Source organism: Astatotilapia calliptera, chromosome 12 (genome assembly GCF_964374335.1).
Source record: "Astatotilapia calliptera chromosome 12, fAstCal68.1, whole genome shotgun sequence".
In the NCBI taxonomy this organism is placed as follows: Eukaryota; Metazoa; Chordata; class Actinopteri; order Cichliformes; family Cichlidae; genus Astatotilapia; species Astatotilapia calliptera.
The window spans coordinates 14079003-14096772 of NC_137433.1; the positions used below are offsets into that span (position 1 = coordinate 14079003).

Below are 17770 nucleotides of genomic sequence, written 5' to 3' on the forward strand. Positions count from 1 at the left end.
CCTAAAGGCAGCACAATTCCGAATGACACTGGGTAAGTAATAGTTCACACGTACCAAATATTTTACATAAATTACTATTATTATTTTATTTTTGGCTGTCTGTATGTTTTTATTTTTTTCACAGTGTATTTGTTTTCTTTCTGAAGGTCAGTGTGGTTATGCTAAATGTGTAACTGCGAAGCAGCCTGTTAGCTTAGCTTAAAAATGCTAGTGTAGTTAATGGTATGTTTTGTGTTTTTTCTTGTTATTTCCCCCAAAACACTGCCATCAGGGGTTTCGAGGCATTTAGTAGTGAAAGACATGCTGGTAAGTTTATTCTGTTGCTTTTAATAGAGTCAGGCTAGCTGTTTCCTCAGGTTTCCAGTATGTAATCTAAACTATGCTACATAAAAAGTAAATATAGGAGATTGATATCAAGATTTTGCAAAAAAGGAATACAAAAAATATATATTTAAAAACCAAAAGACAAATTTTGGAGTTATACTGGATGAAAGTGTGCTTAAGCAGAAGTTTCCTGGTTGAACTGGAATGGGGTTTAAGGAGGCTTTTACAACAATAAAGATAAACTACATTTAATCTGGCATAGTGTTAGTGTTATATGATGATTTATCCCCTCCAGTGATAAATTTCCTTTCCTATAACGATGTTATTCTGCATTATGTCAACCCTGACATCTCAGATACAACAGTGTGGTACAAAATCTTATCAATTGGGAGTCTGTGGTTTGTTGTCTATTTGTCTAAGTATGAAGAAAGAAAGATTGTAAAGCCACTGTAGGAATGTGTGTCCAGCATATTCGACCCTTCTCCTGTCAGGCTTTCTCAGCAGCTTGACTGACTCAGGCCCCCTCTTAAGTCTAATAACAGGGTGCCATTCTTTTCTTAATTCACAGTTTGACCTCTTTTCTTCACCTTTAAGGTGTGGGACATTTGAAGGTTTTTTTCCCCCAGGCTCTAAAGAGTTGTCAAATTGTTGTCTTGATGACCCCAAAAAGCGTGCTAACTCATTTTTAATCGTCCAGCAAGGTGTGACCTGCAGCTGTTGACCTCTGGTCTTCAGGGTTTAGTGTAGTTTTTTGCAGAATGCAGAGGTTCCTCATAACTGGGAAACTTTAACTTTCTTATTGTTTAAATATCAATGCACACATGTGTAGACATGATTATAATTTTACTGGACATGGGGTACTTGTTCTGATTGCGTTACTCCAGCAAGGCCATTATGGACCATTATAGAATCTGCTGATGTTGACCCGCATAAGGCACAGCAACAGTTAATGTTCTAGGTCCCTGAGGAATGCATGCACCGTCACGCTTTCCCTCTTTGCATCAGACACCTGGCCCTCTTTCAGTGCCACCGTGCTATTTACATCTCAAAGGGGAATGACCAAGAAGGCTCTCTCTGTGCTCCCTTCCTTACTCCAGAAATGATCTGATTTATCTCTTCATCAACGGAAATATATGCCTTTAGAGGGCCATCCCGTGCCTCTCATCCCCAGCTAATACAGATGGGAGAGAGAGAGAAATAAAAAGAGAGACTTGTGATCCTCCGTGTGATCCCAGACCTAACGGACCCCTGTCACAGTGCTTGATTCATGTGATGCGGGTGACTTTCTCTCTCCTCCCAGAATCAATGTGTTAGGGCTCTGGGAGGTGGTGGCGGGCCATAACGCAAAGCAAAGGCGCCTGTGTTCCTAAGGTATCCGATTCCCACGTTTGATGGACCATGACAGGCAGGTTCAGGTCAAATTAAAAGGCCGCAGTAACAAATATGAGGGCAGACGCTGTGATTGTCTGTACAGGTGAACTTTCCGTGGCAGTGGGAATAAAAAGTTATTTATTGCACCAGGGGAAAACATTACTCTTTGTGCAAGAGGTATTTACAAAGGAGGGGGATTCCTGAGCTAGTAGTTGGATAATTGAATCATCCTTGTGTTGGTTTTTCTGTGTGGACCTCTTGTGTTCATTAGCCAAAGGAAAAGCCCTCACTTTTATCTTCCTCTTGCAGCATTATGGCATTACTTGCCCTTTTCCCCCCCTGTAATGTAGCATATTATTAGTAAAAATCACCTTGAGTGTGTTCCCTGGTGCTGCACGTTTCTTCTGGATGGAAACTTTAAAGCCCGCTTTCGAGAAAGCTTTGCAAATATTTTCCATCTTTTGGCTCCAGTGTGGTATTTTGGACCATCCTAAATACAGACTACTGTTAAATAATCCCATGCATGAGTGTTAATGTTTTCAGTCTGGAGCAATGCCTGGAGGTTCAGCCTTCCTGTCACGTAGAAAGCTGAGTCTTGCCAGAAAAATTAAAATGCGGTTTTGGCACTTGCAGCATTTCCATTGTATAATTCTGCTTGTATTTAGAGATTTGGTGGCTACAGATATGGATAATACTTAGAGGGTAACGTTACCGCAGAATAACACCCCTAAATTCACATGGGTGCATTTAGCAAGTGCTTTAAATGTCATCACAGTTCTCATTGTAGTTACTCCCAGTGGACGTGCTGCACTGCTTTAGGGACTGTATGATTAGTGGTGTTGGTGGTGGTGGGGGTTTGGGTTAAAAAAACTAAAACCATTTGAGGTTATTTGGTTAAGACAGTGCACGTGACTTTGAAAGAATACATTAAGGAACAAGGAACTCAAGTGATAGATTAGAGGTGAAATTAACAATTACTGAAATGACCAAAAAAATGACCAAATAATTCAGTCTGCAAACTTTTAGATGATGTTCTTCTTTGCACTGAAACACAAAAGAGCCCTTTCTAAAAGGCTTAGAGTCACATTTGAACGTATGGGTCAGTGGCTAAAAGGTAAGTGAGGCATAGTAATTGTATCTGCTAATCACCTGCCTGCTACACCCACAGGACATTTTGGGCCCAAATGACGGTTGTGTGGGGGTTAGTTGGGGGGTAAGTGCAGCGCACCTGTGTGGCTGTCATACTCCTTGAGGAGTTTCAGTTCAGTTAATCTCCGTCAGTTTCCCCCACCCCTGCACCCATCCTCCTGACCTCTTAACCCTCTACATCCCCTTGATCAGTAGTGCCAGGGGCATTTACAATTATGACTGTGAAGTCTCGTCAAGTAAATGAAGCATAACCGGCGGCAACATTTTTCCCGACACTCCTCGAGTCTTCTGACTTTTTCGCGGCTGGTGGTAATTAAGTCTGTCGCAATAGTTTGTTTTATACCCTTGATCCCTGATTGAGCTGTTTTGCAGTTATGTCTGACGCAAATTCCCTGTGTAATGAGGATGATGATGAAGCAAAGTGAAGTTAATGTGCCCCTGTTCACAGTTGCCTCCTCCTTACCCCCCTTACCCCTTGTCACTGGCTCCCGTCCTCTGCTTTTTGGGTGGCGCTGATAATCAGTAATTAACCGAGCCAGGTAGAGAATTGGCTCTTAAATGGCTCTCTCTGGGTGTTTGTTTACTTGTGTGTGTGCCTGCAGAGCCTCCTGGCCTGTGAGTGATGAGTTAGAGACACAGATGGTGGGCATCAGCAAGCTGGCTGGAGGCAGATTAGCTACCTACTAATGTCTGAGCAGCCCAGTCCACTCCCACTCCCACTGAGCCCCAGAGGAGCGCCTGTCTGTAACACTACTCGCTTTGGAAAGCCTCATGTGTTGATGGAGGCCAACCATGGGCTTATCTCGTCTCATTCCACCACCAGTGAGCCTAGCAGGCTCAGGGCTCCGAGCAAGAGAGGGCGGGGGTGTCTGTGTGTGGATGTCTGCATGAACAGCCTTGTTTTGAAAAAGTAGTGGTGTTGTCTTTACAGGCAAAGGTTTCCCAATTAGGACTCATTTAACACCAATAAATAAAGAGCTTTATGAAAATGCATGCTTACCTGCACGTTTTTAACCTCGCATCCATATCCTGAAAACACGTTTTTCTTTTTAAATTAAAAACTTGTTTTTTGACTTTTATGATTGATATTGGTGTGAGACAAAGTTCTGGACTGCATCCCTGTTTTAATCATGTGTGGGAGGGCCACATGTGCCATCTCCATGAGGATATGTTGGTAATCCCCTCCACCGGTGCATGAAAAGTGCCTACAGTACAGATTTTGCCATTATGCTATAGTCACATCGTGTCGGACAGGAAGCACAGTTCAAACAGTCCAGGTCAGAGGTCATCCAGATGCAGAGTTGAGGGTGCAGGAGTGGGGAGACTGGGCAGGCTGTAGGTTAGTGTTCATGGGACTGTTTATTTTATAAACAGTGGGACCAGATTAGTATTGGAGCCAGGCTCCCTCAACCATATGTGGAGGATGTCCTCTGTGTTAGGAGGCTCTTAACAAAGCATTGTGTTCATAGTTGCAAACACACAGTCGCTGGCATCATTTCTGGTCACTGCTAATGATGACATGTTGGTGTTGCCAACACACATGTCTGATTCCAGGCGTGTGTGGTCTACGCCACTTCCATTTCAGGCAGTATTGAATGATTGTGTTAGCGGCCTATAGGTTTTGAGTCATTAGTGGTGTTGGCACATGCAGGCCTCCATCACCGCTTAACTGGGAGGTAAAAAACAGGATATGGACAGCTCTCCCCGTCCTCAGCGCCAGTCTAATGAATCCTGCTTCAAGATCTTTGTGTGTGGCTCATCTCCTGAAGACTTGCAGCCCCTTCCTGCTATTGTTTGGGCTTTTTGTGAGCAGTGCTAGTAGTAAAGTCTCTTTGATGACCTAAACTGTCAGCTCTTGGCTCCACTGATGGCTCTCCATCGACACGTTAGGATTTAAGTAAACACACTGTCGTTTGATGTTTAAACGCTCTCTTCTAAAGACCCTTACTGTATCATGAATGCTCACATTGTACACCAATTTAGCCCAGTGGAGAAACAAGCCCTTAACTTAAAACACTTGTGATTGCACACCCCATGCTTTTCTATTTGTTTATTTAAATAGGTGGTCTTATTGAGATTAAAACCTCTCTCACAAGAGTGAGCCATGCTGAAGAAACCTACCCAGATTAAATATGGACCGAAACTGTAAATACACACACACAGGTTAAGATAAACAAGCACAATTTGAATTACAGAAGATCTTTTTACACTAAGATTCTTCTTTAATGGTGAGGACCTCACTTCATGACATTTTTGCATGTTTACACCACGCCACACCAAGTCAGCATGAAGCCTGGAATATAGTCCGCTCCCTGGGCTAATGTGTAGTTGGTGCATTGTAATGTAAAATTTCCACAGATGAGTCTGTGGACGAGTCCTCATGGTCACAAAAAACCCTCACGCTCACTGTTCAGTGACAAACTACGTCACAGGGACCCAATCGGACTTGTGGACGTGGAAAGTGTTGGAGAATCATAATAAAAGGGACATAGATAATACAAAAGTAGTAAATAAATAAACTTTAGATCAATGAAGAATGGTGACAAGGTTTTTTGTTCTTCTGGCTGTGAAATCTTTGATTCAAATTGTAGTTAATTTTTATTGAGGAGATCAGGAGAGAGATGTGAATGATTGCAGTCTTCTGTAAAGCACGGTGGAGACTTACAACAACACTTACCTCAAGGCAACAATCCCCAAAAATCATATGATCCACGATTCAGAAACGTCTCATTGGCAGTGGTTTAACTTTTCATTGTGAAAATGATCCCAAACACACTGCCAATCCAGTGAAAGCATACATGCATAGAAGGGAACACAAGGAAACGCTATCAGTCATTGATTGTCCTCATCAGAGCCCAGACATCAACATTATTGAAGCAGCGTGTGATCACTTTTACAGAGAACAAAACAAAAGGCAGAAAAATCCAAAAAAGAGCTTTAAATGTCTGTCAAGAATCATGGGAAACTATTTCTAAACTACTTAAAAAAGGGATAAGTGATCACTTGCCACGGAGAGTTCAGGCTGTGTTGAAGAATAAATGTGGTCATAGCAAATATTGACTTTCAAGATTTTCAAACTCTGTTTTTGCCTGATATACTGTGTTTCCATGTGTGTTTGCACATTTCAATAAATCACTGCACTTATTTCCCATGCTTTCAAGTAAAATATAATGAAAAGAGGGCTGGCTCAAGACCTTTGCACAATACAGTCGGATTTCAGCAGTTTGACAGACAGTGAAGTTTGACATTGTCTTGCTGAAATAGGCAAAAACGTCCCTGAAAAAGAAGTAACAAGTATTACTTCAAAAACGGTATATACATATATTGATGTGGTTAAATAGTGCTTTTATTGCCCAAGACGTATGCACTAATGTAGGAATACTGACTTTTAAATGATGCGCTGATAACAAGTTTACCTGGAAGCTGCTTTTGGGGGGTAAATTTCATGTAAAGGTGCTTGTAGTATCAGACTCTGACACAATATGTTAAAAGGTGCTGTGGTTTTGGAGTCTGTCCTGCATCCTGAATAAGGCAGTGCAGATTCCCATACTTGAGCCAAGCTACCCACTCTTATATAGACCAGATGAGGAGTAACCTGAGCATTGCAAAGCAGGAAGCATAAACCTAACCAGCAATTTTGATGTTTAGCAATGTTGACGGGGCCTCTCTACATGAGCAGGCCCTGAGGAAGACAGGAGTGCAGGACTTGGGCACTGTAGATCTACAGATGGAGTGATACAAAGCAGGATTGTTTCCCATGGAAAGAGCTGTAGTTAGGCTTTTCTGTTATTTACAATGAGCTGTGGGGATGAAGCAGCAGCTCATGTGTCAGCACTGTGTATTGTGGTTTCAGAGCTGCGTGGACAAAGCGCCTTCCTCTGAAGGTTGGGGTATGACTGTGGAGGATCAGAGCACAGCAGTATGACTTGTTAACACTGCTGTTATAGACCGCTGGCTGCCAGTTCCAGATTGAACCGGTGGTCACAAAATATTGTTAGTTTTTACTGGACTCTGACTCAGAATGATTGATTGTTGATAAAATCTATTATGTAAATAAAGGCAATAAAGGAAAGTTCAATAGCGCAGCCAGTTCCAAAACTTTAAATTCTGAAGTATATACACAAATCTTTTAAATGGATACTCAAAGAGACACAGGTTTCTTTGTGCCGTACAAAATAGGATGATAATTCATTGATGCATAGGACTAACAGTAATTGCAGGAATTAAAGTAAATCTACTTGGAATTTATTTTTATGTTTATTGCTTTTATTGATTTCTGTCATGTTAAGCAGTGTCATAACTATAACACAAGAGCACTTGGACAGCACAACTCCCCCCAAAGAGCAGGGGCTACACTAACACTGATGTTTTATAATGTTTTTTACAATATGATGACGTTACCCCGTTATGGTGTCATTGTGACATCATTGGAAAAATTTTAAAAAGTGTTATGCAGCGCTCTCCCTTTAATATGACATATTACTTGATATGGTTTCTTGACATTTTTTTTCAAGGTCAACTTTAACCTTGGGCATTAACAATGACGGTCAAGGTCAAAAGCTTTGCCAACCTAGGTACTAATGTCCCCCAAGGCCTGGTTTATTCAGAATCAGAATCAGAATACTTTATTGATCCCTGGGGGAAATTATTTTTTGTTACAGTGCTCCATTTTAAACCAACATTAAGACAAGACAGACAATACGCTAACTAAGAATAGTACAATATATATATATATATACATACATACATACATAAGTCACTTATAAATAAATATTTGGAAAAGAAACATGTGTAGCTGTAGCAGCAAACAGTGTGTTAAGTGGATGCGTTGTACAGGGAGATGGCCACAGGCAGGAATGATTTCCTGTGTCGTTCAGTGGTGCTTTTCGGTAATCTCAGTCTCTCACTGAACGAGCTCCTGTGACTGACCAACATGTCATGGAGTGGGTGGGAGGTGTTATCCAACATTGTCTTTATCTTGGACAGCATCCGCCTCTCCGACACCACCTTGAGGGAGTCCAGCTCCATCCCCACAACATTGCTGGCCTTACGGATCAGTTTATTAAGTCTGTTGGCATCTGCGACCCTCAGCCTGCTCCCCCAGCATGCAACAGCATAGAGGATCGCACTGGCCACAACAGACTCATAGAAAATCCTCAGCATTTTCTGGCAGATGTTGAAGGACCTCAGTCGCCTCAAAAAATAGAGACGACTCTGGCCCTTCCTGTAAAGTGCTGTGGTGTTTTTAGCCCAGTCCAGTTTATTGTCAATGTGTACTCCAAGGTATTTATAGTCCTCCACAATGTCAACACTGACCCCCTGGATTGAAACAGAGGTCAAGTGTTTCCTGGTCTTCCTGAAGTCCACGATCAGTTCCTTGGTCTTTGCCACGTTGAGCTGCAGATGATTCTGCTCACACCACGTGACAAAGGAGTCGACCACAGCCCGGTACTCTGTCTCATCATCCCTGCTGATGCATTATTGTTGTGAAGTTTAAAAATGATAATATAGTTTTACTGATTTTCACAGCTGGCATCATTGACTCTGACTCGATTTTCACCAAAATTAAATCAGCTCAAGCTGTTATTGGTATCTGACATTACACAAAATTTGAAAATGATATTTTGAAAACTGTGGACGCTAACAAACAGACAAACAAACAAACGTAAACATTAACCTACTCCCTCCCTTCAGGGACGGATTAGTTGCAAATTTCAAATATTGGATTCTTCGTTGCTGCATTAGTTGCTGACTAGAAGTTAAGTTAGTACATTTTGAACTTTACTGTAATGAAAATAAACTGTTCTTTGGGACCAGGAAACTTCACTGGAGTCAGTGAAGCCACATAAGAGCACATCTGGACTTTGAGCTTCGACTAAGGTTTTATTCATGCATCAATATGAACCCATTGTGCCATATCATAAATCTTGCTGTGGTCTGTGATTGCATGTGTGCTGTTGTCACCTAAACTCAACCCCAGACTTACATCTGCACCGGGCCTCAGATCATGATAGATGTAAGAACACGATTGCTGCAGATGAAGAAAAAGACTGGTTCTAAATCACAGAGAAACACTTAAACAGATGAGCGGTCTAAAAATGCTTGATTAAGTTTGCCCTTTCCATTTAACCACAATTATAAAGAGCTCTAACAAGTAGATACAGTGCATTGCTTTTATTACCTAACAGGCTGAATGGAGGGTCAAATGTGATTCCAGTTTCTCATCATATCAAGCGTTTAATTTGTGCTATCTGATCCTTTTCACTAAATTGCAGGGTAACATGAGGAGATTGGCCTTGTAGGGTGGTAGATATATGAGGGAGTTGGGCCCTGAGAACGAGGAGTTATGTGGGGAGGGCGTGAAGGCCACAGCGACAGTGGAGATTAGAAAATAGAGCAGAGACGAGCAGGCAGTGCCAGCGATAGCAGCAGGAAAGATAATAAAGGAAAGGCGTTTCCTGTGCGTTCCCTCAGGAAAAGTTCTCCTTCATTCAGTGCAGTATGTTAGACTACCCATAGGGTACAGTCTTTGTGAACATCTAAGACTGATTTGCTATAGCATTGTAAACAAAAAACCTAAACTAAACTAACTAATCTTTGCTATCAGACAGGGTCCCTGGGCTAAAGGCTCCTCCACCTCCAGTTTATATGCACATATCCGATCTTAAGGAGACAAAAAATCACTAAAAATGAGGCATGTGATAGGGTCTCTCTGCAGTCATTTAGGTTTGTATAGATATGTAAATTTTACAGTTTTATCTCTTTATGGTTCTTGTGGGTGATTTGTGGTTCTTTTTCCCCATTTTGTTGTAGTCCTATCATGTAATTTTGAGTTTCTTCATAATCAGTGCCATCTTTTTACTTTCATCTCCAGTTGTTTGTTAATAGTTGTTTCTCTTTGTCGTATATTTGCATTCAGTGGGGCTTCTTTGTGCACACACACACATGTAAACTCAGTCAAGACAAAGGTGGTTTTGGCTCCTAACAAATGACCTCACTAGCTCAGATGGCCGCTATCCCCCCTGTGACGCCATCTCTGGATTTTGTCCTAGCGCTTTGCTCCGAAGATGAACTCATGTGATACAGTTTCAGCCTCTCCAGATGTCACAGGTGCTCTCAATTTCACCACTAATTAGGTGCTTGATCACGTTGCTTCTAACTTCTGTGAACCCCCATCAGAGAGAACCGTCACCGCCAATAATGTTTAGAATTTCAGGCCCAACTGGTGCGTGATGAAAAAAGCTTTGTTTGCCTGCGCTGTGTTACCAAGCTGTTGGTTGCAGCTGAAAGAACCGCCTGCGTGCCCCAGCTGACTTTTAATCACACTCACCCAGGCACTGGCTCAGGGATAGAGTAGCAGGCCTGTAATTAGATGACAATGGGCCCCCTCTCTCTGGTGCACGGCTGACGGGCGGCCGCAGAACTATTGATCAAAGACGTAGGCGCAGGAAGCGCAGGCGGAGCAGCAGGCCTGGTATACATGTTTGATGTGTGAACAACAGGTGACATACATCTTACAGGCATGGAACTAACTGTGGGCTGCTGGGAATAAGTGTATCTTAGAGAGGTTTTGCCACAACAGTCACAGATATGCTTCATGAAAGATGTATAATGGGAAAGCTCCTTTAAGATTACATGATGCACAAGTGGCCATTGTAACTGTAACTTCGGTCGTTGCTGTGCTTTTTGGAAGTCAAATTTCCCAGAGGAACCCACCCGAGGGATTAATAAAGTTCTATCTTATCTTATCTTATCTTATTATTATCCAAATTTAATGGCATTAATGGTTCAGAGACAAGCAGGGCTTTTTTAAGTGAGGTGTTGCTAGAGCTGTTCGATATAACGATATATATTGGATAACGATATAAAAACGTCTATCGTTTCCTATTATGCTATCGTTTGTTTCGTGGTGTTGCAAAAACTGTTTACAGCAATATTTTTTCATCGTTTTGATGGTCACTGTAGTGGCTATATTAATTTATTAAAGTTCTCTCTTTCTCTTATGTTTAATATAACCACACTACGGATGGACAAGCACCTGTTTTTACGTGTTGTCGTTAGCAGCAATGACGGTAAAACCATTGCGTGGCTCCGCTGTCCGCTTGTTTGTTTTCCACGTAAACCTTTCACAATAAAGCTCAAGATCCTGTTGAGACTTTTCAAAATAAACTGAAACACGGGAAAGAGTATGCAGTGTTTATGGATGAGAAGCAAAAAAGAGCCGTTAGGTGCTAAAAAATAAACCTTAGACTCAAACTTTGAAAGAAAATGGTGGCCGTTACAACTTATGTCTAAAAATGTATAGTTTCATGCATCGGTTAAAACACTCAACTCCAGGTAAAGGACGCTCAGCTGGAAACACTTCATGCAATGTGAGTTGCCCGAGATTCACAGAATTTGCAGAAAATGTTACATTTTTATGATTTATATCGTTGTCAGGACGATAAATGTCTTATATCGGGATATGAGATTTTGGTCATATCGCACAGCCCTAGGTGTTGCTGTGTTGGAGAAGATCCTCTATCTTACTACAACCTTATGCACATCAGTTTGGAAAGAAATCCAATGCTTGTTAGTTAGTGTGGGTTAGTAAACAGTCAATAGACAAGGGTACCAGCCTCCATCACTCACTGGTTCATCTATTTTCAGAGACTTACAAGCTCACTTGCAAATATGAGTGAGCTGAGAGAATAAAGCATTTATATTTAGCTGTGTGCTATCTGATACTTGGAGGGATTTGTAGAATTGGCCACAGTTAAGTCTCCTGTAAATCCCACTTAGAGTTACACAAACATGAACTCTGAACTGTTGAGCAAACTCTCATCAGATGCCTCTTGTAACTTCCATTCATATATGGGCAAGAATGTGCAAAATACAGTAGCTCATTCAAGCATGAATAACCCAGTGTTGGTTGGATGGATCCATGGTGGCTGCTCCATGTGTGTGTTGCTACTTTGTAAGAAGCCCTCGTCCCAGATGGTGAAGTGGAAATGCTCCAGCTGGGGTTCTACCACTCTTCTCTGCTATCTGGCCTGCATGCTTTACGTATCACTCTGATGTCACAAGGCTGCTATGGTCAGATGAGGAGGCCCTCCTCAACTCTTAGCAGAGGTGAAAGTGTCAACTGCAGATAGTGGGGAGGGAGAAAAGGAAATATGCACTCGCTCTCACTATTTTAGCCAAGCAAATCCAAGCATTTATGAAACTAAGAGAATCCAGATGATAAAAGTGCAAAACCTTATATCATGCATTATTATCTTCTGCAGTAACCTGAATAATTGCACTGTGTTTCCGCAGTCTCCACATGCATTCATTAACTGTATATTAAAACAAAGATATGACCACACTTGGATGACAGCTCAGGAGTTACATCCTAATGCTAGCACTGGCAAACCAACTTGGTTAGTTAGCAAGGTGACATTTGGATCCATATTTCAATGTAAAATTATATGTGATGCTAATTTTGGCAAGAGACAGGCTTAGAATGAAATTGACTAACTGAAAAATTAAATCAGACAGCTTATAGTGCAAATACAGCTGGGAGAGTGGAAATAAGCAAAACACAAAAAAACTTTTTATGGCTGTTAACATGTTTATTTCTGCTTTGAAGCAGATATGAAGCCTGCATCTGTTGACTTGGTTTCAGAGTTAGCCGTTCGATGAACTGCTGAAAGTGTAATTATGAGTGACTGCATAGGATCCAGGGGACTCTAAGGAAGTTATATTAGCAGGGAATCCGCTTTGTTTGATGACAGAAGCAGCTTGACCAGCCTGGGCTGTGTTCATACTGCTGAATGCCGTTCTGTACTCCAAGCTTCTGTTTACAGTTATACACTATAGGAGCCTCCTGTGGACAGGATTTCCCCACAGTAAAAACAAAAATGCAAGGACACACAACTGAGAAAACAGTAGTGATATGTCTCAAGGTCCAGGAAAAGATTATATGGCTCTTATGGTTCACACCATGACTGATCTTCTGATTTTTAAGAGTTGGGCTAATAATCTTCATCAAAGAGGTCGGTTTTTCCTGAAAGACTCGTAACACAGGCACAGCATAACGTGAAAAACATTTTGATGGGTTCCTCCTTTGACTCCACACACTGTGGGTAATTGAAAACCACACAGCTAACGTCGATATACTAACTACGTCAATGTATTTCAAGCTGCATTGCTTTTCATGTTGACACAATTATCTCCCAGTGTTTTCCCTGCTTTGGAAATCACTCGCTATTGATGTGCTCTCTAGGGTCCCTATGTGCCTGTAGATAAAAGCCAGTGGTTAATAGTGGAGGTGGGGTTTTTTTTGCCTTTATGTGGGAAAATATGTGCTCAGAACATCCAAACATAATTAAACATTGGTTGGTGTGTGTTGGGACCATTACTCAGATTTTATGTCCTATCATGCACGCACATTTGAGTGACTTAGACATCCTTCCCCAGCTTCCTCTTATCCTTGAGATAATTTTGCATCATGTAAACAGTGCAATAGACTAGCGACCTGTCAAGGGTATACCCTGCCCTTCTCCCAGTGACAGCTGGGATACACTCCAGCTGGGTGGGTGGATGGATGGGTGGATGGATGATTCCTTTCTTATTTCTGTTACTCACTACTCATGTTGAGAGAACAATATCTAAGATCAGTCAGCCCTGATAACCATATTCAGCAGATCCAGAATTTATTTACTCTGGCCTGGCTGTTTTTAATTAATCGAATTTATAGCTTCATTCATAAATTAAAGGAGAGCAGTACAATCTCTACAAAGTTAAAATTACTGTGTGGCCTCTTGAATGTCTTTTGACTCCACTATTTTCTTCATGTAAGATAGGTCCTGCTACAAAGGTCATTATTGATTAACGTCCTCATTCCTAACTGTATTAAAGAAGTCATAATGTTACCTATAATAAGCCATTATCTACAGTGATGTGTTCATACTTTGTTGGCAAGATAAAATACTACACAATCTTAAAAAAGATCTATATGTAAAAGGCAGTAAATCCTGTTTTTGTTGAGCTTAAGCCAAAGACAATATGCTTCACATTTTTATTTAACAATGACCAAATAAATGGATTGATGGATTGCATTTCAACTCCAATTAAGACAGGCACAGTGAGCTACACAGATTTTTGGCCTCCTTCTGACTGTTGAGTAATGATACTTCAGTCTCACCTTCACCCTGCTGTTTCTCTCCTCTTCTCCACTGCTGTTTTTTTCTTATGAAAACAGGAAGAGGGTGTGTTTGAAGAACCAGAGCCCGAGGAGTTAAGTTGTTCACCACTGACTGACCATAGTCTTTATGTCGTGTTCGTATGCATGCCAGGATAATTGCTAAAACAAATCTTCCGAAATCTGCAGTATTTGCTTTGGGCATTGTGCCCTATAGGCAACTTTCCAAGTTTTATGTAAATGGCGTGCTATCTGAAGCATGTCACTGCATGTTGCTCTTTCGCATGTGACTGAATTACCAACTCACATCCAAAGTGTGAGCAGATATTTTCTTGATAACACAGACATTTTTCTCCAATTATATAGTACATCATTAACCACAATATATCCTCTTTATGAGGTTCAACAGCACAATGCTAGCTCTGGTCAAGCATGGGGCTTGTGCACAGTTGGAATCTACAGCACTGCAGGCAGGGTACCAGCCTGGCAAAGTCTTGTCTGGTGGGGATTAGAAGTGAGCTGGGCCCCATCTCTTTCCCTCCCAGCAGGAGCTGTCATGTCAGCATAAGACTCCTTCAACTGAGCTTCACTCCGATTGGGCGTAGGGCAGGGGCCAGCATCAGGTCACGCCACTGGCTATCCTCAGTTTCTACTGAGCCTGTGCCGCTCTCACAAAATGTATGACAGTAAGAATATATATTATCTGACAGCCCACGCCTGAGCAACAAAAGAGAAGAAGCACAATAAGACTCAATGCAGTCTCTGCATTGTTGTTGGACTGTAACAGTCGAGCCTTTTAACTAGAATCTGGATAGTTTTTGAGCCATTTAACTGTACTTACTCTTAGCACATTGAATTGCTGAAAAGTTGCTACATGCAAAACAGAGCATGTCATTTTCTGATTAAATGACATAGCTGAGGGCTGGTCGTATTTAGTGTGATAAGATGTTCCTGTGTGAGAAGTCAGTGAGCCTCCCTCATGGTGCTTGTTAACTGTGGAATTTGGTGTGTCTGTCCATGCACTATACTGGTCAGATAGATAGTGAAGTGGAATGAGAACCATGTGGAAAACCTCCGTAGTTATGCAGAGGGAGGCCAAATGTACAAACAGAGTTAGTGTGCATCATGAGGATACATCTGTGCAGTATTTTATGACAGTATCAGATTTTTGATCATGTTGTTTTTGTGAGCTGAGCTCCCTCCGGGCAGCTTGTTTAGCAATTTTAAAAAATGTCCATCATAGAAATGTTTTTTTTCTTTTTACATTTGTGTGCAATTGAATGCTGTATAGATGGCTATAGTGAGAATATATGGGCTGATCTGCAGAAGCAGCTGGCTGTAACTTCAGAGGCTCCCAGTAATGACAGGCAGCAGCTGGATGGCAGAAGGAAGTTTCAGTGTCTGCCTTTGAGACTTGCTTCTGACTCAGAGAGGAGTCTGATCGGTGTAGTGTCTCCTGAACAATAGCCACAGTAGTGGCCAAGCTATTAACAGAACGGTGCCCGGCCGGGCCAAGTGCTGGCTGCTTCTCCTCTACTATATCCACACTTACAATATAATGCTGTAATCCTTCCTGTGAAATTTGTTATGAAGACTATAAATCTTTCTAAGTGTGTCTCTCATTTCCCCTTTTAGCTGAGCAGCTGTGAAGGTCTGAGTTCCTCTGTCCCCTTTTCCTATGCCAGAGCAGCAAGATGTGTTTGGAAGCCGTTATCATTTCTCAGCTGCTTAACAACTCCAAACCCAAAAAGCCAAGTTCATCCAGTGTGCTGATTCACTGTTTTGACTCAAAATTTGCTTGTTTTTAATCAGCTTTTAGCCATGACTTGGGAGAAAGATATCCTCTCTACTTTTAAGATTAAGCTTTTTTGATAAAGCTTATACTTAGGGCTGGATCAGGCGACCCTGAACCCTCGCTTAGTAACACTGTAATAGCCCTGGGCTGCTAGGTGATTCCCATGATGTACTGAGTGTGTCTACTTCATTCATCTCTTTTCACTCTCTGTGTGTTTATACATCATTTTGCATTTAATCATCATCAATCATCAGTTATTATTAATCTCTGTCAGATGGCTGCCCCTCCCTGAGCCAGTGCTATCAAAGGTTTCTTCCTGTTAAAGGGTTTTTTTTTCTTTCTTAAAATCACAACTTGCTCATAGGAGGTTATCTTATTGTTGGGGTTTTCTCTCTAATTTTTTAGGTTCTTTATCTTACAGTATACAGTGCCTTGAGGCGTCTGTTGTTGTGATTTGATGCTGTATAAATAAAACTGATTTGAACAGAATTTTAAAGAACTAACGTTACTGATGTCAAGAGCAGTGTCATAAGAGATTTTCTTTCTATTTCAGAATACCAGCTGATCAAAGCTGGTATTCACATATCCTTTGAATAGTATTATCAACCAGATGAATTGGCCTAGAAGTGGTTACAAATGATAACTCCTCAAAACTTTAAGACTTCTCCTGAATAACCACCAACAGACTTTCACAACCACCTACAAGGCATTCACACATATTCACGCAGATGCTGCTGATGCATCTGGGGCAATGTTAGGGCTTCGGTATTTTGCCTGAAGGCACTTTAAAATGCAGGCTGAAGGAGCTGTGCTTTCTTATCATTTTTATCATTTCGCTTTTTTTTCTAGGTTGAGGTTAAGGTTGGTATTCAGCGTATTTACTGAAATGTCTTAAGGGAAATGTTGATTTCTTAAGAAATAAGGCACCATGGATTTTCCCTTTACTTGCACTCACAGCGATGGTTTTTTTTGCCTTTTGATTTCACATTCTCTTGAGCCTACGCTGGAATTTGGGTTTGAATTAACAAATGTTATCATACTAGAACAAACATGAAAGCTGCTATCTGTCAGCAGCTTTAAGTACATCGTTGCAGAACTGCACATATAACTGCAAATTCTTGCTCTGTTTTCTCATGATAAAATTGAAAGTCTTCCTGTGATTGGTCCACCGACTGATGTTTTGTGGTTGCTTCTACCTTTTTATTGCTCTCATTTAGGCAGTCTTTTAAAGGTGAGGGGTCAAACCTGAGTAATAAAACCTATAGCCTGTAGTGATTGCAGTGTAGACCTGTTGACCTGGCCATTGTCTAAGTCTCAGCCTCAGGTTCAGTAGAGTGACAGGTTGATGTTAGTACAGTCAGTGGTGCTCTATCACTTTCCGGTCTCTGAGGAATGTTACATTCATACAAATGAGTACCTGGTAGGGGTCCTGAAAGGCCTCAGTTTCTAAAGTCAAAATCTGGCATAAATATTACTAAATTCTTTGCAATGTGGTCAGTTCGGAGTTTGCATTGTAAAAAGGCGTTTTCACTTGCCTTTACTCTGAGAAATCTACATATCTGTTTGTATTAATAAACATCAGTATCTGCTGATTTAAAGACCAAACATAAAAAAGCACAGGTCCTTTTTGGGCATGCAAGCATAATTTATCACCTCTGAGATTTTTTTCCCCAGTCCTGAGGATAACCTCCCAATCTGAGACATTTGCATCCTTTGTGTTCCCTTTAATGAAAAAAATATTTTGCTTTTGCTTTGATGTCATGAACAGATTACCACTGGGTTTTCTCGTTTTTATTAATGGCGCCTAAGAGTGCCATCGCAAGGGGAAACTTTGAGTCCCATGCGGGGCCATGCTGTTTTTGACATCTATCCATAAACAATATACAGCACAATAGACTTTAGGCGTAACACAGTTTCTCAGACGTAACAACACTGCGTCCCTGTTGGCCAGTTGACCACAGAAGAGT

At 41.3% G+C, this 17770-nt stretch overlaps 1 protein-coding gene across 1 annotated transcript in view; it reads left to right on the forward strand.

Moving 5' to 3' along the window:
* Positions 1 to 61: 61 nt before the first annotated feature.
* Positions 62 to 17770, forward strand: part of LOC113033804 (4-hydroxyphenylpyruvate dioxygenase-like) — a 55389-nt gene continuing 37680 nt past the window's right edge. Inside the window, exon 1 of the mRNA XM_080309023.1 lies at positions 62 to 306. Within this exon, the coding sequence (XP_080165149.1) occupies positions 220 to 306 (87 nt within the window). The 5' untranslated portion in view covers positions 62 to 219. The remainder of the gene's footprint in view (positions 307 to 17770) is intronic.